This window comes from Panthera onca, chromosome D2 (assembly GCF_046562875.1).
Source record: "Panthera onca isolate mPanOnc1 chromosome D2, mPanOnc1 haplotype 2, whole genome shotgun sequence".
In the NCBI taxonomy this organism is placed as follows: domain Eukaryota; kingdom Metazoa; phylum Chordata; class Mammalia; order Carnivora; family Felidae; genus Panthera; species Panthera onca.
In genome coordinates, this window is record NC_138349.1 from 25385581 (window position 1) to 25412959 (window position 27379).

General features: G+C 53.8%; 1 protein-coding gene across 3 annotated transcripts; it reads left to right on the forward strand.

Moving 5' to 3' along the window:
• The first annotated feature begins 3 nt into the window (after positions 1-3).
• On the forward strand, positions 4-25497 carry ITPRIP (inositol 1,4,5-trisphosphate receptor interacting protein). 3 transcript variants are annotated; one of them, XM_060641561.3, is made up of 2 exons: positions 4-200; positions 19684-25497. In XM_060641561.3, exon 2 carries the CDS (start codon positions 19697-19699, stop codon positions 21353-21355), a length of 1659 nt encoding a protein of 552 aa, XP_060497544.3. In that variant the 5' UTR covers positions 4-200; positions 19684-19696; the 3' UTR covers positions 21356-25497. The 3 variants fall into 3 exon arrangements, with proteins under 3 accessions (XP_060497544.3, XP_060497546.3, XP_060497545.3); XM_060641563.3 differs by lacking the exon at positions 4-200 and adding an exon at positions 264-5247; XM_060641562.3 differs by lacking the exon at positions 4-200 and adding an exon at positions 5283-9099.
• The last annotated feature ends 1882 nt before the right edge of the window (positions 25498-27379 follow it).

The following is a 27379-nucleotide window of genomic DNA, read 5'->3' on the forward strand; positions in this document are numbered from 1 at the left end:
TCCGCCGCCTTTAGGGCCGCGCTGATGGAGGCCAGCAGGCGGGAGCCGGCTGGGGTGTCGCGCCCCCAGTCCTTCTAAGTGCAGAGCGGGACGCTCGACGGAAGCCGCCCGAGAACAGCGGCCTCCGGGCCCTGGACCCGCGCGCGCGCCGCGGGGCTGGCGCGGTCCCTGCAGCGAGGGAGCGTGGGACTAAGGGCAGCGTAAGTCCGACGCGTCCACCTCACGGGGTGGGGGTGGGGGGCCGCGGGCCGACGGCGCTGCACCCGAGGTGGCGGCGTGGAGTGAGGGCGGCGGGAGAGTGGGCGGTGCGCGGCCCCAGGCTGGGTGCCTGGGGGAGACCCGGCTGCGGCGCCCGTGCAGAGGCGGACGCGTGGTCTCCGGCGCCGCACGTCCCGCGCGCCCCAGGCCCCGCTCCAGCCCCCGCGGCGGACCCCGTGGCCCTGTTACTTATCACCGTCTGAGCAGAGTGCTCTGGCAGAAAGACAGGCCCGGCCACTCCTAGAAGGGGGCAGTAGGCGTGTAGCTTGTTTTTTCCCGGTGTAAGGTTTATAGTTGTGAGGTTGCTGGGGTCGGGCGAAGCCTTCGCCGGCTTCCTCTTTCGGGACTATTAGTGGAGGGGACCTCACACAGCGCCGAACTTTCTCTTGTGGCTGCAGATAGTTTTCTGCCGCCTGACCCTTACTCCCATCCCCATCCCCCTCCTAGTGTCTCCAGCTTTCTGGCTGCCAGGTGAAGGGACTCCGAAGTCCCAGGGCCAGGCATCCCTTCCGAAATGCTCTTTAAAAACCAAAAGGCTGCCAGCCAGGAAGGGAAAATATTTCAGTGAACCACTCAGGGACGGCACATTGCCTTTTGCATCCTCTGCCTGGTGTGAAAAGCCCCTCGCCCCCCTTTCAAAACTGGAAAAGCCCCAGATACTGGCAGATCCTGGACCCTGGTCTTTGAGATCTAAATCCGTTTGGGAATCCCATTTTCTTGTTACTCTTTTGGATATGACCCAGGGCCCTTCCCTTTTACAAACCAGTTCTACCTCGAAGAGGCTGCTGAGTGAAGCTGGTCTGAGCCTGGTGTAGTTACAGGTCCAGGTTGGCTGTGAAAAACGCCTCGGCAGCCACAGATGGAATTGCCGCCATTCATCTCTTTATTAATAACATAATAGGCTGTGCTTTTGAGTCCTCCTTCCAGCCTACGTGCCTAAGTGGCTTTCATTGTTTGCTAATTCCCTGTGCAGGCTGCTGCTCCAGGCCATTCAGCCCTCATATTTTCCACTTGTGGGTAACCATAAAGTGGTTACTCGGAGTCTCTTCTCTGCTCTCTCGCAGTGGATGGAAAGGCTTTTGTTCAGATGCCATCCTCTTACTCCATAATTTTCAAAGATGCATCCATTTCAGGCTCTGGCTTTCAGTGGGCGAGGATCTGACCTCTTAACCTGATGCCATCATCCTAGAAGTTGTCACCTTACTGGGAATGGCTCCCACCTCCTGCGGTGCTCAAAGGGAAACAAAGAAGAGGGTGTGGGGGTGAACTTTTTACCTGAGAGCAAGACCTGGGGAAGAACTTCCAGGTAGAGGCTTCTGGCAAAATTGCCCACCAAAGAAAGTACTGCCTGGGAGAAAGCTGGTTTTGTATTTTTAACTTCCGGAACCCCTGGGATGAAGAAGAGAAAGAAAGTGGGAAATTCCATCTGATGGAGGGGGTACACGCCTCAGTGGGAGGCAGTGACCAGCGGAGCCCATGGAAGGGTGGGGTCAGGCTGCTGGAGCCCCTGAGCTCAGTTCTCCATGCTGCCTCTTGCCAGGGACAGCAGCACTGCCAAAGGGAACTGGTCCAGAGGAGAGGGGATGGCATGGCGAGGGGTGTCTGCAGGGCGCATCTTGTGAGGGAGAAGGGAGAGAACCGGTGATTTTACCTCCAGGAGGAGAAGCTGAGGGGGATGAGGCTGTGTGGCCTTCAGGACTCTCTAGCACTGTCACTTGAGGAAAGGGGAAGACTTCCTCTGTCTGACCTCAAAGACTCACTGAGTAGGAGAGGCAGGGAGATGGATCTTATAAGAAGTAAGGAGTAACCTGCCAGCAAGTGGAAGTTCTCAGTGTCAGCAGAGACAAGTGGCCGTCAGCAATTATGAAGGAGACAGTTGCTTCAGAATCCAAAACTGTGGGAGGATCAGTAGGGATGAAGTAGTAGGGCACGCCGCGGGACTTCAACCGAGAAGCGTCCCAAGGGAGGGGCGAGTGCTCCAAGAGTGCTGGGCAGCTGAGGAGTGGGACCTTAATGGCTGAGACCAGTCTATCCCAGACCCCCCTCTAATCCGGTCTTGTTCTGGAGGGAGATCCATCTGGGAATGCCAGCGATCGACAATAACTGCCAGGGCTGTTGCTAGCCTATTCCATCCCTTATGTGAATTAGAGTAAGATACACCTCTCAGCAAGGGGGTGGCACCTCGGTGACATTTAGGATGCCACCTTGGGGCCTCGTCTTGATGGGCATGGCCAAGGCTCATAGCTGGGCAATTGGCATGTGAACTGGATTCATCCTCACCGCACCCCGTCCAGGTTCTTGAGCAGTACACCACCTGTGCAACCATACCCAGCAGTCCTGATAACCAACAATTATTGAGGGCTTAGCATTTAGTTGTCAAGCTTTTTTTTTTTTTTTCCAAAACCATTTTCTTTGCATTAATTCATTTAATCTTCATAGTAGTCCTATGTGGAGGTATTGTTATCCTCATATAGATGAGGAAACAAAGGCACAGAGAAGTAAAGTGTTCAGGAGCCTGGAAGCTGAGCCCCAGTCATTGAACATTCATAGAGCAAGAAGCAGTTTAAGCTTAAAAAGCTAGTTTGGTTGGGGGTCCTTGTGGGAAGGAGGAAAGAGCAGTTGCTTTTTTCTTTGTCAAAGGAAGAAATACCCATTCAGCTCACATGGAGGAAAAATGGAAAACTCATCTGATGGCAGAAAGGCGAGGAAAAAAAGAGCAAGCTCAGTCTTGATGGCTGACAGGAGGCCTGGCCCCAGCATCAAATGACTTTCCTTCTTAATCACTGGGCATTGTGAGGTGGCAAATCCAGTTTGGGACCCGATGGGAGGGTGATGAGTAAGTGCCACCTGGGTGTGGTGCAGAGGGAGAAGGCCACAGCTACCCGGGGCCCCTGACCTAGGCAGAGACTGCCCCCAGGAGTGGCCAGAGGTGGCAAGTGTCCAAACATGCTGATCCAGCCCTCCCCACCCCACCCCCAATCCCCATCTCTTCCCTCTTTCCTTCTTGTCCAGGTCCTACTCGCCTGCAAATGCCCTTCCCAAACTTGTTCAGGAAATCTTTCCCAGAACTCCATTTCACAGCTCCATATATGTGATCCTTTATTTTCCACAGGATACATGTTAGCACTTACTTAGCTGGAATGGAGCATTTTACTACATACTGTCTCTAGACAGTATTTTAAACAAACAAGCTTCTTGGCCCATGAGGATGCCTCCAACTCTATTGGGAAGGACCAGCTGGTGCCTTCACAGATTTGCCATAAAGGGTGGTGTTTACCTGGATCTTGTCACTTGGCCCAAGGTCTAGCTCTTAGCTGTGCCCGTGCAGAAACCCCATCTCCACAGTTTTCAGAGTGGTTTGGACCTGGACTACTGTGTCACCTCCAGAGGCTCCCAAGAGTGGGTGTACAAATTAGAATGCTACTTTATTAATTTGGAAGACGTGTGACCATCATGCAGACTAGATGGTCTCTGGTCCCTGCGTCCCGGGCGAGCCACATGGGAAACCAAAGATCCGGGCAGCTCGTGCTTGGCAAAGCAGGGCAGGGAGAGCCACATGGGAAACCAAAGATCCAGGCAGCTCGTGCTTGGCAAAGCAGGGCAGTCCAATAGCATGGGCCCCTCTTCACTCCTGTGGCCCTCTCAGCAGTGGAGAGATACCTGCCTGGTAGAGCAGTACTCCAGTCAGCTTGGCTGTGTAGGTCTCCTTGGCCAGTGCCTCGAGGACAGTGTTTACCTGATAGCATTTCTCCATTCCCTCTTGCATAATTTAGCTACTTTTATTTTAGTTACTTAATTTGTTTAGTGCTTTATAAGCATTAGCTCCCAGCTACATAGTTTCATTTGCATAAGCTAACCACTGTACATTTCAGGGTTGGAAGGCCAGGCCATGGATGTGAATGCTAGATGCAAATTAAGACGATTTGGTCCGGCGGCCAGGTTGGGTTAACAGGAAGCCAAGCACAGAGCAAAGAAACGTGGTCCTGATCAGCGCAGATGCTCGGGGAAGTGAAAGGCCCCAGACTGGCCACTTAGAGCATCCCCTGCATGCGCACGGGCGTGAAGCAGTACTAAGGCACCTTGCCTTGGCTGGCTCAGGTCAGCTTGGCCTGCCCAAATGGCCTCTTTGGATTTAAAGGGCTCTCTGTAATCTCTGTCCAGGCCCCCTCGTGGCTCATCTTTAGTAAGCCACAGTCTCCAGGGTGCCCCGGCACCAAGGAGGTGTGACCCTCCTGAGCCTTCGTAGGGTGGACTAGGGTTGAGTCCTGGCTCCCCTGCTCAGTGTATGGACGTTCTCTGTATTGGGGCAAGTGTTTCAAGCCTCAGTTTCATCATTGGTAAGATGGGGACAACCACTCATAGGACACGCATAGAAAGCACTCAGCACTGTGCCTGGCACAGACTTTTAGTTTGGCTAGTAGGAGCTCTTAAAGACAGTAGAGGTTGTTCGAGGATCCACATTCTCTGCCGAATTGGGCCCTCAGCTTCCCCATTAGTGCCACTGATGTCTGGCTGAAGGACAAGGCTGTGGGGACCCAGACTGTCCCAGATGCATAGAAGGAAGGAGCTCATCGGTGCCCTAGCTGTGGTTTGTTCAGAGCTGAGGACAAAGCTTCTAGTCCTGACCTTTTATCCAGCTCTGGGAGAGGGAGAATCAGATTTGAGTCTTGGCCTGAATAGGCATCCAGATGGGAGAGAAGGGTCAGGTTTTCTGGGAGAGGACAAGGGTCATTTGGGAGTGCCCAAGAGGTCTGTAGGGTCCTCCTCAGCAGTTTGGGACCTGTGACATTTTCCCAAAGAAAGTGTATTCCCCCTCCATCCATCCAGGTGGCCCACCCCTTGACATCAGCAGAATGGAAGTAACTGGTAGGTGACATCACTGTTGCCCATGGCAACACCTCCACCTTAAGGTAGAGAGAGGAATAAGAGCCATCCTAACTGTAAGACACATGTTGAAAGGAGGGAGCATAGAAGGTGTGACCTCCACAGGTGTGTTTTTCAGGGGCTGGGCAAGGGGATGCGGGAGGGGCTACAGTTCAGACGTCTGAGCCAGCTGGTGGTAGGTCTCTGGGTCTTGGTTTGGCCTGAGTGAATAGATCTCTGAGCTGCGACTTGGACCAAAGAGCATGACTCCTTACAGGGGCTTCTGGCAGCTTCCGCGGTTCTGGGTTTCCCTTCTACAACCTGAATCTGGAAGGGGAGCATGGGGGGTAGGGGTGCAGTGATGGGGAGATCAGGAAAGTGGCTTTCCCTTCTTCACCCTCACCCCCAAAGGAAAGTAGGAAACAAGGATGCCCACGTCCTCACTACAGGGACTGATTTAAAAGAGAGCCTTCATTCATTGCTTGAGCGAGAATTTACTGTGCACCTACAATGTGCAAGGCAGTGTGCTAGGGATTCATTGGCCTCATGGGGCTTTATCATGAAATGCACACAGAGAGGAGGAACGTCTGGGATCCGCTGCGCCAGGAACTGGTACCAGCTGGGAACAGAAGCAAGGTCTCCCAGCTCACCTCTCACCAGCTCTAGCATGCCCCATAGGATTTCAGATGACTTAGGGGGCGCCTGGGTGGCTCAGTTGGTTAAGCGTTCGACTCTTGATTTCAGCTCAGGTCATGATCTCATGGTTCCTGAGTTCGAGCACCCGCTGATGGTGCAGAGCCTGCTTGGGATTCTCTCTCTCCCTCTCTCTCTGCCCCGCCCTCTCTCTCTGCCCCGCCCTCTCTCTCTGTTTCTCTCCTTCTCTCAAAATAAATAAGCTTTTTTTAAAAAAATGCAGAGACTTTCAAGTGGCTTAAACTAAAGCCATGGAAAGTCCCTTCCTCCCCAGTAGTTCATGCAGGCAGTTGAACTATACCCGAGATCTGGGGAGTGACAGGCATGGGTATCAACTATGTCCTGCCAGAGGACTGAATCCCTCAAAGTCAGAGTGTCCAAGGCTAGAAGACAGTAGGCTGACCGCCCACTCCTGGTTCCCTCCTGCTGTGTGACTCACTCAGTTTCTCTGCCTGTTTAATGGAAACAGTAGCAGCCAGGACCAGAGAACACACAGAGCACTTTAAGATCCTCAGATGCAAGTCCTGGAAAAAGTACCAAGGCCACAATTTTCAAATGACTCACTTCCAGGTGAATGACCTGGTGGGACGCTCACTGCCTGGCAGGGGGCTGCGCTTTGGAGCTATCCTGGGCTGCTCCTGCTTTCTCCCCCATGTCATTCCCCTGCGGTGGATACAGGAAAGTCTCCTTCCAGCCTGCACCAAACCATAGGGAGGGTGTTGTCATAATTTGAGTCCTGCTTGTTGGCACAAAACCATGTGCTGTTAACAGACTATTCTCCTGGGAGCCTGTTTCAATAACCTTAGTAGTAGTCAGGGGACCCGCCTGAAGTTCATGAAAAGGTCCTTTGTTCACTGAGACTTTGTTCCAGAGGGGCAGGACCACAGCCAGGCGAGCCTGGGCTGGAGAGGAAGAGAATGAGGGACCCCTCAGCCCCCCCCACTGCGTGCTGCCCCCAAAATGCCACTCTCTCCCTGACGCCTCCCACCAAAACACGCTACCCAGTGCCAGGAGGGCCATCACCCCCTTTTCCCAATGCACCATCCTTTCGGGTGAATAGTGGTCTCAGACATCCCAAGTCACACTCCCAGAATCTCTGGGTGGGAGGAGCCTTGAAAGCTCATTAAGTCTGATTCCCTGCTTCATGCCCAGATTTCACCTAAACTGTCACCTTCTTTCCCAAAACAGTACAGGAAAGCCCATAGGTGCACTGTAATATTTCACAGATACCAGGTCACTGAGCAGCACAGCATCATGGGAAGACCAGAGGCTTAAGTCAGTCCTGAGTTCAAATCCCAGCCCCAATCCTGAGCGAGTGGCCTCACCACTCTGTGCCTCAGTTTCCTTTTCTGTAAAATGAGGATAGTGCCTCTTTTGGAAGTTTATTATGAAGATGATTCACGTAAAGCCTCTTGCACAATGCTAAAATGTCAATAAATGTTACACATTGGTCACTATTTTCTAAATCCCCCCATGGGGTGTCAGGGCCATGGGGCTTGCTTGTCTTTTTTTCCAGAAAGGGAGAACGGCTTGCCACTCTTCAAGGGTTGCTCCTCTGCTACTTCTCTTATTTAATTTGCTTTGAACCCTATAATCCTCCATTTATCTTACATTTCTATAAGACTCTGAAGCAAGGAAGTGGGTGTCAAGGGCAGAGGCAGCTGAGGGTCAGATAAACGGTTCACTCCTGGGTTGGGTCATCTTCTCGGTAAACATCAGTGGTGAGTCAGCCTGCAGTTAGATGCAGGCCGTCCAGACCTGAGGCCGCTGAGGTCTGTCTCCAGCGCTGCATCTGCAAGGGGTTTTGCTCACATTTCCCAAGGCGCTTAACAACTGTTAGCACTTTGCTAACTTTCTGACTGCAGAGTGCCTCCCAAGGAAAAAAAACAAAAACAAAAACTTACAAGTTACTTCATCAGGGATCTCCCACTACACTCCCATTTCAGATTCCTGCTCCTGGGAGTAAATGCAGTGAGGGTTTTCCCCGGTCCTGACTTCATCCATTCAGCAGGTGTTTGTGGATGGCCTGCACCTCTCTTTAATGCCCAGGCATCAGGGACCAGCATTGGTTTCTCCTTTTAGGTGCTCAGAAGGGGTGGAGGCGCTGTCTCTATTGATGCTGCCATATTGGGGTGGGAGTGGGGGGTGAGCTGCAGTCTCCCCAGGGGCCAAGCTTCCTGCTGTCCCTCTGTGGCAGCCTCTGGGGTCTTTCAAAGAAACAGGGGGGTTAGGAGACAACCAGACTAAGTCCCCAGGCTTCTGGAGTGCTGCAGGGATGTTGACCAACATCCCCCACCCCCAGTCCCTAGAGGACTCCCTAAGATGTAGGACTTAACAAATCAAAAGAGACAGACCCATACCAACACCAAGATAACAACGTCCTTTACGGAGCACGACCATGTATGTGACTACCATGCTGAGGAAGTACTATTGTCACCATAAGTGAGAGACTTGAGACTCAAACCCAGGCCTTCTGATTCTAGACCTTGGCTCCATTGCCCCTGTACACTAAGCCTCTACAAAGCATTAAGCTCTTCTGAACTGAAGAGCCTTGGGCTGTTTCTGGGTGGCCTCGGGGTGGAGTGTGTCCTGTGAACTTGGCATTGTCAGTGTCTGCTTGCTGCCTGCCCCAGCCTGACCCGCACGTACCTGCTGTACCTGTTTGGGGACACCTACTACGTGCCAGGCACAGCCCCGGGCAGAAACCAGGGCAGGGCTCAGGCTTCAGTCCATCCCTGTGGCTGGATGTCGTTTTGTGTAATTCACAGGGAAGGGGACCCTGTGCAGTCCTAGATGATTCCGGGGGTGATTTTGCCAACTGCTCCTGGCTTTATGGTCTCGGCCCTCTGCTTTCCGGGACGGGGAGAACTGGTTGGCCCTGACTGTGGCGGCCCTGGTGGGGGAAGGCAGGCTAACTCTGGCTCTGGTGTTCAGCCCGGGTTCCTGCAGCAGCACAGAGGCCCGCCACAGACTCTTAAGTTTTTTACGACTGGGTTGGCCTCCGTCTTCTTTGTGTCTCTTGCTGTTTCCCTTTATTAAGATGAAAGGGGTTTTAGATCTTTGCAGGCACAGAGTGTGTGTGTGTGTGTGTGTGTGTGTGTGTGTGTGTGTGTACACATACGTACAGGAGGCCCAGCGCTCTTCCCTTCCTCCCCACCCCTCTCCCCCTCTCTCCAGCCCAGCTGGGGCCCAGGCATTGTGTCAGGTACCGCCCAAGCCACAGAGGACCCGGGTGGGAGAACGGCCTGTTCACTGTGTGGGGGCCAGAATCCCTCAAGCCAGGACGTGAGTAAGAGGCGGCAGGATGAGGAGGGTGGGACGGGGAACTGGCCTTTCTGTGGCTATGGAAAAGTCCTGGGGGCCATTGCCCTTGCCTGCAAGGCCAGGTTGTCTTTGTGAGCAGGTCTCTCTTTGTTCTCATCCAGGGATCACAAGGGAGGTGGCGCCCAGCAGTCTGTTTCATTCCACCCATCCCTGGCTCATCTGTGAGAGGGGAGGCAGGGTGGCCAAGGGAGGGCTTTGTCTCCACTTTGTTTTCCTTTGTATTTTCTCTCTGGTTCCTGCTCAGCCCCCTTGAATACCCTCCACATTGAGCCAGCATGTTTGCTGTTGTCCGGAACCTGCTTTCTGTCCCTGCAGCCTGCCTTCCCCCCATCCCTGCCCCACAGCCAAAGTGTCTGAGCGTTCGCTGCCTGGGGGCAGGGGGTGTAGAGGACACGGGTAGAGGGAGAGGAGGGGGACAAGTCTGGGGAGCCGTGGCATCATGGCATCGCTGCCTGAGGTGGGTGTTCATGCTCCCTCTCAGCCGGTGCTCTTGTGGGCGAGATGGGGCCCCGAGGCAGAGGGAAATTCTGAGAAATACTAGCTCAAGCCAAGTCAGCATCTGACGGTGTATGAGGGCTGCTTCACTGTGAGAGATGGTTAGCTCTGTGTTCCCATTGTTCATGTGCCCCTATGATTTCAGGTCCAGAAGTCTGAGATGGGAATCCGGGATCAAGGGACATGCTTTGGTGCACACCTGCTTGCTGTAGGAAATGCATCCTTCCTAAGAATGGAGGGTGCGTGTGGTGCCTTCTTTTGAAAGCGGGGGTCTCTAGAGTGCAGGATGTGAGCACGCTGGTGGGTCCCCAGGATCGCACGCGTCCTTGGCGCATGAACAGGCAGGGCTGGAAGCAGTGGGATAAGACCAGAGCTCAGGGAGCTCACTACGACAGAGGTGCGGGTGGGGTAAACTGGGGAGACGGCGGTGCCTGGCCCCTCTGCTCTTAGCCTGTGAGACCTTGAGCAACTGCCCTACCTCTCAGCACCTTGGGCTCCTGCCTGTGCAGTGGGGCCACTGCACCGACGAGCCGAGCTAAGAGGCAGGGGAGCAGGCATTGTGGGGTACCCACCATGGGACGTCTTTGGAGATGCCTTGCACCAGACACAAGGCACCAGACTTGCTTGCGCTCAGAGGGACTTGATAAATATGCCATCTCCCGCCTCCCCCAACTTTGTTCTGTGTCCCTTTCAAGAAAGAAGATTTCTCTCAGGAGTTGAGGGTGGAGAGGATTCAGGAAGGCTCTTGGAAGCAGTTTCTGAGATGGACTCGTGTGAGGACTGTCCGGCAGGGTTTTGGTTGCATGGTGTGGACGCGGTGCAGGGAATTTGGGGCAGCACAGGAGGTGTTTGGGGGACAGTCAGTAATCTGAATCAGCCAGGGCCAGTAGGAAGGGAACTGAGGCGTCCCCCAAGGCTGGGTGGGGCCAGGCCCTGAACGTCGCCTCAAAGCTCTGACCTGTGTCACATGGAAACTGGAACCCACTGAAATGGGGGAAGGGAGACCTCCAGGGAGGCAGAGGCCACCGAGGGTGGCTGGGAATTAGAGCTCAGAGGAGCTGTTTGCAAAGGTCCTTGCCAGCTGGGGTGGGGAGCCCCGAGTTTAGGCGAGGAGCAAAGGCTGCGTCAGAGCTGGGTGGGGCAAGGAGGCTGCACTGTGCGTTGAGACTCTGTTCGTCTCCCAAGACTGCTTTGACAGAACACCACAAACTGGGTGGTGAAACAACAGAAATGATCCTCTCACAGCTTTGGAGGCCCAAAGTCTGAAATCAAGGTCGCCGCAGGGCCACCCTGCCTCCGGATGCTGCAAGAGGGGATACCTCCTTGCCCCGCCCAGCATCCAGTGGTTCCAGGCCATCCGGGCCTGGCAGCTTCCCTTCAGCCTCTGCCTCTGCCTTCTGTTACCTTCTCCTGTGTCCTTTTGCTCTTTTTCTGTTTTAAGAGACACTTGTCACTGGATTGTAGGCCCACCTGGGTAATCCCGGGCCAGCTCGTCTCCGTCATCCTTAATTTAATTACATCTGTAAAGACCCTTCCTTCCAACTAAAGTCACATTCACAGGGTCTCGGTGTTAGCACATGGATTTATGTTTTTGAGGGCCACCATTCAAGACACTGCAGCAAATGTTGGATTCGAGATGCCCTGGGGAGCACAGACGAGAGAAAGCTGGATGTGGGCCCAGACTCACGGCTGCTGGGGGAGCCCCTTCCTGTCTCTGTGGCCTGCAAGCCTCACTGCCATGCCTTAGCCTGTGAGGTGCTGAGCCTCGGCCTGTCTGTCCCAGGACGCTGTGATTTCCCATGACGTGCTGTGGGGGCATCGGCATCAGGCAGCATGGCTGGGCGGAAGGACACCGTGTCCTTCCTGGGAGATTGATGGCTTCCCCGCCGTCCCCGTCCGTTGCGTGCCAAGGGATGCACATGAGCTGCCGATGGAGGAACGGGAACAGGAAGGATGTGGGCTCTCCCACCCACATCCCCGGAGTCCAGGCCCCTGTCCCTCCTGCACTCGGGCTGGCCAGCTGCATGTCCCCGGACCAGGGAATGGGGTTGGCATCCTGGTGACTTTTTGGAAACCCCTTCCTCTTCCAGAAGTAGGCCTTGAGAAAACTTAGCGCTTTGGCCGGTGTGATTGGGCACCCACTGTGAGTCTGGCCAATGTGGCCATGGGGCAAAGACAGCAGACCTTACCTTGGGGAGAAGACCTCTCCCCTCACAGTGTAAACTTTGCTATGGGCTCTCCACTGGGCATGGAGGGGTGGGGGGTACCTCACCTCTCTGCCCTCTCCCCTACCCCTACCAGTACCCAGTTTTGACCCATGCTTCTTCCTAGCCCAGATCTCTGCTCAGTCAGTATGGGTCTCCCCTGGATTGGCAGGGGGTTTGGGGGGACAGTGGGGATCCGGTTCTCCAGTCCAGGAGACCACAGACCTCAGACAGTAATACCAGGTGCTACTTAGTGCATACCCATTAAGCTACAGAGTCTCTGTTTTCTTCTAGTTCCTGGAGAGGCTGTGGGGAAGCCCTTTATGTAAATCCCTGGCACAGGCTTGGCACACAGCCAACCCCCATAAATGCCGGGTGTGATTATTCAGAGGGTGGCTGCTGGGACGACTGGGAGACACTGGGGACAAAGATTGAGCCGAGGGGACTATTTCAGGGAGTCCTGTTCACAGAGGAAATAGTAGGTGCTGGTACTGCTGAGGGGGAAGAGTAAGGAGTCCCAGGGTCAAGGGCAGCCTTGAGGGATGCTTAATGAGGGGGAAGGGGAACTGGACAGGAGAAAGGGGCCTGTGGATCAGGGCCCACAGGCTTTAGGTGGCCTGCTGACATTTTATTTGGCTTCCATGGTTTTCAAAGAATTTTTGAAACAGCACCCGGCAAGTGTAAAATTGAGGGATATTGATAAAATCCAGATCTCAGATTTATCTTGGGATAAAAATCCCAAAATCTCTTGGGGGAAAAAAACAAAAAAACGAGATCACACCATTCTTGGCACACAGAACATGGGATGTAACGGCTCTGGCCTTTAGATAAAGCTTGTGCGACTCCATCCACTCCATCCCCATCCCTTAGATGTGCAGCCTCTGCAGCCTTGCCCATTTTCTGTGGGGGTCTTTCTCCACCCCCGTCCCCCACATGTGCTCTTACAATCCCTGCCTTCAGGAAGGGTGACTGAAAGGTGATAAGGGAGGGGACCCAGGGGCCATGAGGGTGGCAGGCGGGAGGAAGGTGAGCCTGGTTAGAGGCCAAGGCAAAGGTCCTGCTGTGGGGGAGGGGTGGGTGGAAGGTGATGGGTGTGGCTGGGAGGACACTGAGAAGGGGAGGCACTGGGGCCTAGAACCTCACCCCCCCTACCCACTTTCTCAATGATGCTTTGTTGGGCCGCTTCCTTCCTCTTTCCTCACTTCCTTTCTTTGCCTGCCCCTCCCTGTCTTACCCAGGCCTGAGGCCACCTTGGCCCAGCCCCTTGCTCAGCCCTTCCCCTGTCCCCACCCCCATGGAGGTGCAGGCAAAGAGGGACCGAAGCAAGAGATGCTCTTGGTGAGGCCGTTCTCCTCTCCTGCAAAGGACTCTTCTCCTGGAAGGGCGGGGGCCATCTGTGCTGAGTCTGTCTGTGCCCCTCTCCCCGGCCCTGAGTTAGGTGACAAGGAAAGAGGTTGTGAACATATGTCCCTCCCGCAGTGGCCGTCTCCTCCCTAATACGTGATCAAGTCCGCTCCAACATATCGGGCAGCTGCAATGGGTGCTGAAGGAGGCAGGAGGACATTCAGTTTCAGAACTTGCTGAAACTAGCCAGGAAGGCAGGGCCTGGTGGGTGAAGTGACACAAGGGAAGAGCAGGAAGGTGGCCTGCACCAAGGGGCAGGCTCCCGAAGGAAGGGCCCCTGAGCTGGGCCTGAATGAAGATGCCCTGGGCTGGGCAGGGAAGCTTGTCTGACACCAGTGTGCGGTGTGGGCTCTGCTAGTGGGAGGTGTGCAGTCACAGGTAAGACAGGCCAGACCACGGGAGGAGAACCCCCCCAGGGCTTCAGACAGACTGCGTGCTCATGGGGCCCAAACCACCACAAAGACTCAGGGTCAAATTCGTGCTCTGCATTCAGCCTTACAGTCCTGTTTCCTCAAGGTCTGGGAAACTCGGGGCACAGCCAACCCTGGATGATTTGGGCAGTCGTCCTTGGCAGTGATGCCTGGCAGGTGGTAGGGCTCATGCCCTGGGAGGTTGGAGGGAGAGCAGAAGGAGGGGGACAGGCTCACTGCAGACAGGGAATCTTGGAAGTCACACAGTGGACCTTTCTGTCGTCAGTCTCTTCACAAAATAGGATGTTGCAGCTACCTGACTAATGTTCTGAAAATCAAATGACAAAATGTATGCAGAGTGCTCAGCCTTGTAAATTTTGGCAGAAGTAGAAGCACCACTTCTCTGCGGTCTGTGCGGGAACCCCTGTGAGGGTCCACAGGGTGATGCCTACCAGGACCACCTCCACCCTGCCCTCCTCGTCGGGCACGCCTCCTCTCTAGGTCTCAGTTTCCTCATCTATAAAACGGGGCTTAGATGAGTACAACATTGAATTCTGACTTTATTAAATTTGTGGCTTTATTTCTCCCAAACAACTGTGTACCTTGTACCTGCACAAGACCAGGGACACAGTAGGGGTTCAGCCCAAACTTACCAACAGCTTGGTCTCCCTTGGCCCCTGGCTCCTCAGAGGGTGCAGAGCCTAAGCAGTGGGATAGGGCCCAGTAACCCCACGGGGCCTGGACTGCAGGTGGCTTCTCCTGTCACCAACCCACCTCCTTCGTTTTGTTTCATAAAGAAACGACCTCAGCTGTTCCTTTCAGCTCTGAAGATGACGCCAGGGACTGGGCCACTTTTGCTGTTGTAATTAGCACAGCTAATTGCACCTGACAGGCTGGGCGTGGGGCAAGGCCTTGGCAAGCTGCAGGTCAGGGCTGCCGTGACACTGCAGGAGCCACACCTTCCTCTTCCCTGGAGACCTGCCTGGCTTGGGCAAGGCTGGTTCCCAGACTTGAGTGGGCACTGGAACCCACCCCCCGCGAAGGGCTTGTTAAGACACCAGGTGCTGGGCCCCAGCCTTGGAATTTCTGATCAGCAGGTCTGAGATTGCACCTGAATATTTGCATCTCTAACAAATCCCCAGGTGATTGCAGTGCTGCTTAGTGGGGACCATATTTGGAGAACCACCATCCCGGGGGACTGCTGGCTGCTGAGAAATGGGTCCTGGGCACCCCTGCTGCTGAGGCCACAGCCAGCTAGCTCTGGGTGGGGGTAGGCGGCTGGTGGGGCAGAAGAGGTGTTGATGAACACGTGGGGCTGGACACAGGCTCTCACTGCTTCAAGTTTGTTGTAGGAATTTGTCTGGAAGGAGGGTACTGGGTGGATATGGAGCTGAGGGCTTACACACCCACATCTCCCCAGCCAGTGAGCACAGGGAAGGTCCACAGACAAGGAGGAGCCCCCAAAGAACAGAAACGAAACTCTCTCCCTCTGCGTTTTAGTGGTCTACTGCTCATGTGCCGTTTATGCCCACAGCTCATTCTGTTCTGTGACAGTCCCGGGTGGCTGTCTGCCTCCGCTCATGAACTGTGGTGTTCTTCCCGCCTGGGATCATGCTGCCCTCATCTGTGTGGGCCCTGCAGCATCCAGCATGGTCCTTGCACGTAGTAGGTGCTTTGTAAACATAGCGGGGTGGAAAGAACTTGGGCTGTGCAAGTGGAAGCACACAGAACAGACTGCATCTCAACCTGGCTGCGCCTTTTCTCGTAGTGTGGCTAGAAAATTTCTTTGTCTCTTGGGCTTGGTTAATCCATCTGTGAAACCAGGGTAATACCCACCATGTGGAAGGTTATGGAGGGCGGGGGCACTGTGCACCCAGCACATCCTAGTGAGGGCTTGATAAACAGAAGCATATATCTATTAGACAACTCTTAGTGGCATTCATTGGATTAAGCTGTGATTGTGGGGGCGGGGGGATGCAGGAGTGACAGACCCCAGGGAATAGAGAGGGTATCTAGGGTTTCTCCCCCAGAGTCTGAGGCTTCCGGCCGGGCTCAGAATAAGGGTCTGAGAAAACCATTAGTCTGGGCTGAGCACCTGCAGCCTTCTGCCCAGCCCCTGCTGCCTCGTGACCCTGGCCCTTTGCCAGGCTAAGTTTAGCTGTGACCTGCATGGGCCACTGCACTCTGTAGGCAAGGGCAGCGGTGGAGAGGAACTCAGCAGGTTTCCTGCTGGCTTCCTGGCAAGCAGACAGACAAAAGCCCTCAGAGGAACCCAAGTTGATTTTCAAGCCAAACCCAATCGATGTCTTGGACCACATGCCTGGGGCAGCCTTGTAGAGCTGAGAGCCTTGGGCCAATGCAGAGGTGGACAGTTTTCAAATTGGGGGAAAGGGGCCCTTCGGGAAGGGTGGGGGAGGCGCACATATATATCCATGGCTCTGGGAGAGGCTCCCAGATACCTGTCTGTCCCTCTGGTCTCCAACAAGACTCACACCACTCTGGTTCCTTCTCATTCTTCTGGCTCAGTGGCCCCAGGGAAGTGTTCCCTTTGGTTTGTTTTGGGGAGGAAAAGTAGAGGATCCACCCCGGCCCCATCTAGTGAGCACTGAGCGGCCACGGCCTGTTCGCCATCCCTTAGGGTGCCATAGGCAGAGCCGGCCTATCCACACGTTAAAAGCAAAATTATACCTCATCTGATCCCTGGGAGGGAGTTGCGGTTTAAGTAAGGACTGAGTCAGAACTCCACCTCCAGGAGGATCCAGGCCTCCAGAGGCTTCTCCCCTTTGCTGGAGGGCAGGGTGGGCAGAGTGGCATGCCAAGGGACAGCAATACTGGGGGAGCATTTTGTGCTTTCACAGCACTTTTGAGCGTGCTTTGCTCCGCACTCCTAGGACTTGGCAGGGTGTGCTTAGCAGGTGAGAAAACAGAGGCCTGCAGAGGCCTAAGGGGAAGGCCCTGATGTTGTAGGGCATCTACTCTGTGCCAGGCACCTGAGATGAATTATCTCCCTTAACTCAACCTCCCTGTGAAGGAGGGTCTGCTGTTAGCCCCATCTCACGGGTAAAGCAGTGGAGTCCTGGAGAAGCAAGACCACTCAGCAAGGAGTAAAGTTTCAAACCCAAGCCTGTCTGCTTCTATAGCCCAGGCTCTTTCCACTTTGCCACACTCTCCCTCGGGCTCCCGGCAAGTCTTGTAACCCTACAGCTGTCCAACTGTCCGTGGTACTGTGGGCCACTTGCATCCTCCGGAGTACCTTGTAGAGGCATCTGTGTGGCCCATCAGGAACCCCTGCAGGCAGGTTCACTGTGTTTGCCCATCCCATCACTTCACAGCTACACTTTTATAAGAAAACTTGCTCTGAGGAAAGCTAAGAGCTTTTTTTTTTTTTTTTTGTTTTTTTTTTGTTTTTTTTTTGATTTAGTGCTTTATATGCATTACCTCGTTCAAGCTTTGCAACGGCAGATATTATTGCTATTTTATGGATGAAGAGACTGAGGGTCTACGAAGTTGAGTTGTTTGTCCAAGGTCACATGGCATGTGCTGGGCTCTGTCTTGTCTAGTCTGGAATCCGTCCTCTTAACCCCTTGCACACAGAGTCGATGGCTCCAGTTCATTTGGAGCTTTGAACCTTGCCTGTCGCAGTGCAAGGAGGCCATTACAGCCCTTGAACAGGGCCCAAGGATGCACACAGGTAGCCCTGTGGAAGCTGTTGGGGAGGGAGGAGGAAGACTTCCCAGTCTTAAGGTTTGACAATGGTGCCATTGCCCACTCAGTAGCAGCCTATCCTGAGTTCGCATGAAGACTAACCTCCCGGGTCAGGGGTTGCCCAGGATTATTACTGTGACTTATCAGGGCCTCCCGTGCCCAAAGGTGGCCTGCAGTACAGGGGCCCTCAAGGTCCTCAACACCCCCAAATTACCTGCTAACTGGCTGTTGCCTGCTGCTCTGCCTGTTAGCACACCTTTATCTTAAAACCCTGACCCGTGTTAATAAGCCAGCCTTGGACCACCCTGGCAAAACTTTCCATTGATGTGTCTCTAATGTGGAAACCAGGGCTGACCTGTTCCTGCAGTTCTCTAGCACACTGCTCCTGGTCTTGGGGAAGAAAAGCTGGCTAGCTGCCCCCTGTACTTTTTCCTCAGCCCGCCCACCTTCCGGTCTGACTTCCTCCACTTTTCCTGTCCTCCGTCTCCTCAAGTGCACCCCTGAGGCCTGAGTGTGTGTGCACACTGATTTCGGCTGCAGGCGGACCCCTCTTTTGGTTCCTGCTTGCGTGTCCAGCTGCGTCTAGGATGGAGTCACATCTGAGCAGCGGGCTTTACCCAAGTGTGGCAACTCAGGTTGTGTACATCCTGGCACTGCTGGCCAGAATCTGCAGAGGTTTCTTTACCTGATGACACATACCTGTTCCTTGGCACCATTAGGGTAAGAACCCGAACAAGTGGTTTTAAGGGTGCAAGTTGAAGGTTAAGAAATGGGGCTCAAGCAAAGTGGAAAAGCTCCTATCAGCATGTGTTGGCATACAGGGGGCCAGGGGACCCCTCTGTGTTTTTTGTTGTCTGACAACGACTTCATTTGGCCATTTGCCCTCCTAGCTGAGGTCCCAGGCAGGGGGAGCAGGGCAAGTATGGAAAAGGCCCGTTGTTACTTCTCAAGCTTCCTGCCTAGGAGAGGAGAGGGTGTAATAGAAGGCTCAGACTTTAATGTGGATGGTATTAAAATGCAGATTCTGGTTCAGTAGGTCTGGGATGGGGCCAAGGTTTTGCGTGTCTAACAAACTCCCAGGATTGAATGGGGTTAGCTCTTCCCTAAAAGTCGCTTGAGATCTAAAACTCCATTTGTCCTGGAGGAATGGAGTATTGCCCTTCACACTAAGAAGTCAGATTTAAAGTTTAGAAGATTCATGAGAGCAAATCCAATGGCTCAGTCACTCTGGTTGTCTCCAAGATGGCCCTGGGGAGAGCTCTACCAAGGAGAAGGCCAGGAGGTCAGTGTCTGTATTTGGGGTGAGGCCTCACGTATCAGGAGAGGTTTACAGCGGGGGAAGACAAGGGCCCAAAACTGCTTCAAAAGCACTTGCTATTGGATGAATATATGCTGTTCACCATCCACTGCTGTGTACCCACTTTTCACGGGTCACGGCATCCATCAGTACTGTGACCCTGTGGCTACCGTGGCTTTCCTCTTGTACAGTAAGGACACTGGGTCTCAGAGAGATGTGTTGACATGCCCAAGGTCACACAGCTAATTGCTTGGGACTCAGCCTTCTTGTTCTCAACCACTAGGCTTTACTGCATTGAGGAAAGACACCTTTGCCACAAGGAATTCAGTGGGGGGAGATGGGTTTGAAGTGATAGAAAAATGACTCAAACTGATTGAAACAAAGCAAAGAAATCATTGATTTATATGATTTTAAAAGTCCAGAGGCAATGGATCCAGAGAGTCTGCTTTTGTCTATGTTGGCATCTTTCTCAAGCAGTCCCCCCTTTGAGGCAGCTGGAGAGCCACCGGCAGCTATAATCTTGTTCCCTGGCAAATGAAGGCCACAGGGCAAGTCTTTCTCCCCATTGGCCCCGACAAATCCTACCTGGTCCTCCCTCCCATTGGCCCCAGTGAGGTCCTCTGCTCCTCACTGAATCCACACTGTCGGGGCAGGGAGTAGCTTGGGCCTGAGTTGTATGTTCCTCCCTGGAGCTGGGGTGGAATTATCCACCCAAGCCATAGGACAGGGAGCAGAAAATGGTTGACTGCTGGGGAAAGTGGGTTGCTCCTGCCAGAGAGAGGAAAACCTGGGCAGACAGAAACAGGGCCGTCTCTGTGGGTTGCTCAGCCAGGATTGCTGGTGTGGGACTCTTTGCAGTTCTTTCTTCCAAGGCTACATGGAAGCACACAAGGAGACCGCGGGTTGGGTGGGAGAAGAACCATAAAACATTCACCAGCTCCATGGGGCAGGGGTTGGTGTGAGGGTCCGGGGAAGAAGCCTCACGGAGAGACGCTGGGTGTGACCGTTGATCTGTGTCTCTGTGTGACAGGAAAGTTGCAGCCATGGCTCTGGGGCTCTTCCGGGTGTGTCTGGTGGTGGTGACAGCCATCATCAACCACCCGCTGCTGTTCCCGCGGGAGAACGCCACGGTCCCCGAGAACGAGGAGGAGATCATCCGCAAGATGCAGGCGCACCAGGAGAAGCTACAACTCGAGCAGCTGCGGCTGGAGGAGGAGGTGGCCCGGCTGGCGGCCGAGAAGGAGGCGCTGGAGAAGGTGGAGGAGGAAGGCCAGCAGCAGAACGAGAGCCGCACGGCCTGGGACCTGTGGAGCACCCTGTGCATGATCCTCTTCCTGGTGATCGAGGTGTGGCGGCAGGACCACCAGGACGCGCCTTCACCCGAGTGCCTGGGCGGGGACGAGGACGAGCTGCCCGGCCTGGAGGGTGCCCCGCTCCGGGGCCTCACCCTGCCCAACAAGGGCACGCTCGACCACTTCTATGAGCGCTGCATCCGGGGGGCCACGGCCGACGCGGCCCGCACCCGGGAGTTTGTGGAAGGCTTTGTGGATGACCTGCTGGAGGCCCTGAGGAGCCTCTGCAACCGCGACACGGACATGGAGGTGGAGGACTTCATTGGCGTGGACAGCATGTATGAGAACTGGCAGGTGGACAGGCCGCTGCTGTGCGACCTCTTCGTGCCCTTCATGCCCCCCGAGCCCTACCACTTCCATGCAGAGCTCTGCTGCTCCCGCCACCCCGTGCCCTTGGATCGCCAGGGCTACGGCCGGATCAAGGTGGTCCGGGCCGACGAGGATCCCCTGGGCTGCATCTGCGACAAGACCAAGCTCGGGGAAGACATGCTGTGTCTCCTCCACGGCAAGAAGAGCCTGGCGCGGCCGGGCAGCGAGGTGGAAACCCTGCTGTGTGCCAGAGGCGCCCCATACCTGGACGCGATGCAGGTCATGAAGTGGTTCCAGACGGCCCTCACCAGAGCCTGGCACCGCATTGCCCACAAATACGAGTTCGACCTGGCATTTGGTCAGCTGGACTCCCCTGGGTCCCTCAAGATCAGGTTCCGCTCAGGGAAGTTCATGCCCTTCAACCTGATTCCTGTGATCCAGTGTGACGACTCGGACCTGTACTTTGTCTCACACCTTCCCAGGGAGCCCTCTGGGGACGCCCCGGCATCCAGCACTGACTGGCTCCTGTCCTTTGCCGTCTACGAGCGACAGTTCCTCAGGATGACGTCGAAGGCGCTGCCTGAGGGTGCCTGTCACCTCAGCTGCTTGCAGATCGCCTCCTTCCTGCTGTCCAAGCAGAGCCGCCTGACTGGCCCCAGTGGGCTCAGCAACTACCACCTCAAGACAGCCCTCCTGCACCTGCTGGTCTCCCGGCGGCCCGCCGACTGGGAGGCCGGGCAGCTCGATGCTCGCCTGCACGAGCTGCTCCGATTCCTGGAGAAGAGCCTGCTGGAGAAGAAGCTCCATCACTTCTTCATTGGCAACCGCAAGGTGCCCAATGCCATGGGACTCCCTGAGGCCGTTCGCAGGGCAGAGCCTCTCAACCTCTTCCGGCCCTTCGTCCTGCAGCGAAGTCTCTACCGGAAGACGGTGGACTCCTTCTATGAGATGCTGAAGAACGCCCCAGTGCTCATTAGCGAGTATTCCCTACATATCCCCTCAGACCATGCCAGCCTGCCCCCAAAAGCTGTTGTCTTGTAAAGTGTCCAGGACCCAGAGGCCCGGGGTGCAGGACACCCCACATGTCCACACCTCTGGGGGTGTCTACAGGGCCTGTCCTGGGAAAACAGTGGGCTTTGTTGGGAGCCTCACCCCACCAGGAAATCCAGGCCCTACAGCCCGGAGGAAAGAATCCCACACCGGAAGCTGGTTTGCTTTCATGCCAACTGGGGCCTACTGGTGAGGTTATGGCCTGGGTTTGGTGGAAGCCCTGCAGCTTACTTTTGGATCACCACAAATGGCCAAGAGGATGATGAAGTACTCCAGGGACACTAAGTTAAAGACAGCACAAACATCGATTTGAGTGCAGATTTTTCCTCCTAGGTCCAGTCTTTACTTGGATATCAATAGACGATCTCTAGGAGGGCTGACAGGGTAGTATGTTAAGACCCTGCACCCTGTTTCCAGTTATTCTTGGCCCCGGCCATCTGCACCCAAGGCACTAACAGGGACAGCCGTGGGAATTTGCAACCTTCTGTCCACAGCCTGCAAAACAGGAATCTAATGCAGCTGCCATTTTTTAAGCTATTTGGAAAAAAGACCAGGTAGAGATTTGAGGCCCCAAGAGGCCAGTGTCTCTGTTGCACAGAAGTGGGTACTTGGTGGCAGAGAGAAGTTTCATGTGGCCGCTTTTTCAGCTACACGTCTCAGGGTGCACCCCCTCACCCTACCCCTTCCCCCAGTGTGCTGAACTCTGTAGGTGCCACACACCGTGCAGGGTACAAGCTCCACGGCCCCTCACCCCTCTGTATTCTCTCCACAGCTGGTCTCCACGTGGTGGGGGAGGGCAGATACCGAAGGTGGAAGCTCCAAGAGACACAGGGTGAGTGGGATAAAGGATAGCACCTACACCCAGGGTACTCTGGTCTGGTTCGCAGCCTGGCCTCTGATGCCCGGTTTAGAGAAAGTTGCAGAGCTGAGAAGTGACATGCTGTAGCCCTGAATTTTCTTCAGCAGGGTCTCGGTCCCAAAGCAGGAGTGCCTGGAGGCCAGGGGAGACCAGCTCCATCTGTTGGCCCCAAGACTTGCTCTCTCTAGTGGGGCTCCCTCACTGCACAGAACCCTCTTTTCTGGAAGGGGCCTTGCCAGCCACACAGATGACCAAGACCCAGAGAGGCTCAGCTGACTGGGAGCACACAGGGACGGTAGTGCAGACCCAGCCCCCAGACCCCAGAGAGGTCACCTCAGTGCAGCCGGGGGCCCCGGTCACTGGGCAGGTGCCAGAGCCTGTGGTGGGCGCTGGCCTGTCTCCAGGCCTGTTTAGGGGGGTTGGGAAGCCACTCCTCCTCCACTTGTGGCTTCACTGGCCCTTTGGGAGTTCCTCTCATGGCATTGCCTCAGTAACCCTTACAGCAAGCCGAGGGGGAGGCAAGAATGAGGGCGCCTGCACCAGCACCTGGGTTCCCCTCCAGGGTTTAAGCCAGCCATGCCTGCTGAACAGCCTACCCGGTCCACCAGGCTGTCAGGCTCACCATGAGCTGCAGAGGATCCTGTCCTGACCCCAGAGGTCGTCTCACCTGGCCCCAGGGGCTCTGGAAGATGGACAACCGTTTTGCCTGCGAGGGTTTACTCGCAGCAGGCTGGGCTGTGATGGAACACTGAAACCTGTAGGAACCCTTCCGTGTGAGCCGGAGTCAGACTGCACAGACTGGCCGCTGGGGCTGTAGGGAAGGGGCGTGCCCACGTGGCCCCCAACAGTAGCCCCAGGCCCCCCATTCAGTTGGGACTTGTTTCCAGAGTCGGGTTGAATTTCCATATTTATTATTGCCCGTGCCTTGCATTCCCCCCTCCTTCATCCGTATCTTATTGTGCTTGGAGGAGACCCCACAGCCAGGAACCAGCCTCCAGAAGCCAGGACCAAGCCTGAACCTCCCTTGGCTCCCAGAAGAAAGTTCACTGAAAAATAACCTCTGGCCTCTTGTTTATTCAGAGATGCCAACTCAGCGGGGAAATGGGGGTCTTTATGCAGCAAAGCTGCTTCTGAAGCAGAGAGCAGCAGGGCTCTCGGTGTTTCATGCTGCCTTATTTATATTAAAGGAAGAATTAAATTCTTACAAGAAGTAGAAACTGGTCACGGTGTTTGTTTTTTACTTCAGGAAGTCTGTGAGTTTCCCAGAGCAGAGTTGGGGAGTGGGGAGGGTTTCCTGCTGACCATCGGAAGCTTTCACTCCCTTTTGATTCTTACACTTGCGGGAAACTTTTACAAATAATGCAGTAGAACATTTCTAGCCCATCTTCGAAGCAGCCTACAGAGTTCCAGAAGGGGAACATGGTGGATACCAGCACAAGACCTTATGTCACAGAGCATGATGTGCAAACAACTGTGGGAGAGAGAAGGAACACGAAGCTTTTGGTTTTTGAGGAAAGACATGATCTTTTAAGTGGAAGCTTTAGTCCCTCAGGGCACTTCTGAGGCATTTCCACTGAGGACCCCCAGGTCCTCTTCCTCTTTCTCTGAGGAAGCTCTTCCCTTGGCCAAGCCTATTTGACTTCACCGGGCGTCCGCTCACTGGTTGTGTGACATAATCCAGAACCACATTTTGTTGTACCTCTTGACAACACGGAAAGGAGTAAGGCGGCCTGAGGCCAAGACGCTGGCTAGGTTGGGAAGGGCCACAAGAATGATGGAAACGGGGCACCTGGGGGGTTTAGTCAGTTAAGTGGCGACTTCGGCTCAGGTCATGATCTCACGGCTCATGAGTTCGAGCCCCGCTTCGGGATCTGTGCTGACAGCTCGAAGCCTGGAGCCTGCTTCAGATTCTGTATCTCCCTCTCTCTCTGCCCCTCCGCCCCCCTTAAATATAAATAAACTTTTTTTTTAATTTAAAAAAAACGAATGATGGAAATACTGGTGAATCCACAGGAGAAATCCAGTTCCGGCTGTTTTACCAGGTGTGGCCCCAAAAGACACATTACAGGTGTCCCCTGGGTGCAGGTTTCTGGGCCACGCTGCAGACGGCAGTGGAGTCTCTAGGAGTCTGGCCCAGGAATTTGCATTTTGCCAAGTTCCCCAAGTGATTCTGAAAGTCCAAGAACCACTGATTACCCTGGGGGGATAAGGGGATAGGCACTGCCTGATATGGCTTCTGAAAGATGGGTAGGACTGACCAGGAAGAGTGTTCCAGCCAGAACCATGGAGTGAGGCTAGGAAAGCATAATAGATATAGGCAACATTTAAGTACCATCTGCCTTGTGCCAGTCACCCTCCTACGTGCATTTCTGTGTATTAATGCATTTAATTCCCACGTCAACCCCGAGATGTGGGTGCTGTTATTATTCTCCCGTTTTCCAGATGAGGAAGCCAAGGCACAGAAGGGTGAGCGGCAAAGCCAGGATTTGAACCCAGGCAGGGCTGGTATATATGCTGATAGATACAGAGAAATCATAGCAAATGAGTCTGAAAATGTTGGGGCTGATCACAGAAAAGCCTTGAAGGCAAAGTAAACCAAGGTAACTTTGAACGTCATAAAATGAGAAGTGGTAAGCCATTGTTGATTTTTGAGTGAGACAGTAACTTCATCTGCCCCAAACCATGAAGCCCCTATGTGGTCAGCGCCGTGCTAGGTGCTGCAGGGGGTTATGGCCAACTTCCAGGGTGGGATAGGTGGCAACTGGCAGGGTCAGTGAATGTCCTGGAAGTTCTTTTTTTTAATGTTTTATTTTTGAGAAAAAGCGTGAGTGGGGGAGGGGCAGAGAGGGAGACACAGAATCCGAAGCAGGTTCCAGGCTCCCAGTTGTCAGCACAGATCCCAAAGTGGGGCTTGAACCCACGAATCGTAAGATCATGACCTGAGCTGAAGTCCAAGGCTTAACCGAGTGAGCCAGGTACCCCTGTCCTGGAAGTTTTAACTGAAGTCACTCCATAGGCTGTGATTCAGAACATTCTCATGCTCCATCTTTCTCCACCTCCTGGGATAGAGCTGGAAGGTTGTTTGGTTTGGCCAGCAGATCAGGAGCGGACAGCACCAATAACCACTCAGTGTGGGAAACACGTGCCCTCCGCTTGCCTGGTGCCCACCCCGCTCACCCTCCTCTGCCTTGCCCTCAACCCCCCACACTGGAAAGAGCATCTTTTAGATGGCATCCAAAGATCGCTTATTTTTCTAATTAGTTGGGTTTTTTTTTTTAATAAAAACAATACAGTCATGATAAAAAAATTCAACCATTGCCAGAAAAATTAATAAGATAGAAGTACCCACCCTGTCTCCATCCATTCCCCTGCCATAACCAATATGAAATTTCTTGTGTAGCCTTCCAAAATTTTTCTATGTATGTATCACATGTGTGCATGCACCCCATTTCTTTTTACATAAATTGCATCATACCATCTAACTTTCCTTGGATACCATTTTGAACATTTGGTTCTACTCTCTTCTTCAGAATAGCTGCTGGCTTACTACCTCCCTGTATGTATGCATGTACCCTAATTTACCCAGCCTCTCCTCCTGAGGAACAGTTACGGTGGCCCCACTTTTTTTGCTATTATAAACAGCACTGCAGTGGACATCTCCAGGCATAAAGCCCGCTTTGAAGTGATCTGCCCTTCTGGTAATTGCTATAATATGTACTCATCAATTTGGTATTTATGGGTTCACCTCCAGGTATCTTACCATAAAAATCAACTATTGCCTGAGATTTATTCCATCATCTTAACTCTAGAGTGAGGAAAAGGCATTTTTAACCAAGTACTGAGCAACATAACTTGTGTTCTATCCTGAGTCAGGCACTATGTGGGAAATAGAAGTCTAAGACAAGGGCTGTATCCCCAGGGATGTGGGTCTATTAAGAAGACAAAACTGATGGCCAAAATATAAGCCAGAGAATAGCAAAGAGCATTAAGGAATTGTAAGTGAACTGATGTGGCTCTGAGGCCTGCATGGCCAGAGGGAATTTGAGAACTCCCAGATCAGCTTTGGGCTTGGGCTGTAACAGCTTTAAGCTCCCTTATACCCAGGAAAATGGGAAGGGCCTCCCCAAAGAAAATCAAATCAAAATGATTGTCGTTCTGTTCCCAAATGCTTGTGTTCTGCTCATCTGGGCCCAGGGCTGGTTTATTTCCTTCTGCACAATGTAGGACCCTGCTTTCACTATGTAAGTGGCATTTTCTATTCCTTTGATGTTCCTCTACAGCCCCACAAAGAAACCAGAAAATAAAACTGTCAACAACAAATTCTCTTCCAGCAAGATGGAACCACATAAATCTCCATGATGTTCAAAGACATTGCTTCTTTTCTTCCTGGGAAAAGGTAGGTCTTAAAAGTGCCAGGTGAGATTTGCAGGACAGGGGTGGGGTAGGGGATTGGGAAGAATTTGGTCCCATCTGTTTCTTTAAAACCCACTGATCAGTGATCTTTTAGATTTCTCTTAAGGTAACTGTATTTAAGATAGAAACAAAGCAAAGACCCACTTCCCACCCCTTTCTACAAGCCGCCCTTGGGCCTGTCTTCCTACCTGGCCAGAGATGACTTACGCAGCCCCCAAGGCCTCTCTGTTCACTTATTTCTGGAGAGTAGACTGAACTATGTTGGGCCAGATATCTCTTGGGACAGTAGTTGGACCTCCAGTGGCTGACTATTGTCTTGAGGCTCCTTCAAACAGCATGACTAGTGCTGAATCAGCCCCAGGATCTCCCAGCCAAGGACCATGAGTCAGCCCATACCGACCCCCTACCCCAGGAATCCGGGCCAACCAAGACGACAGCAGAGGCCTTAAGTAGAGCCTGATGCAGGGCGGAGGTTGGTGGCATTCCGCCCTCTTGAGACCCGTAGCTTTGCTGGGACCAATTCCCAAGAAGCCCTCTCCACACATTTGTGTCCTGCAACATTTTATAACCTGGCCAGGCAGGGAAGCTACCAAAGCTCCACCCATCCAGAACCAGACTTAGAGCAGCAAGATCACTCAGCCTGAATGTTTAGCAATCCAGAGAGAGACAAGGAAGTGCAGACCCCTGCCCTGTCTCCATGTGCCCACTCAAAATGGAGGCCCACATGTAAGGTGCTGCCCACT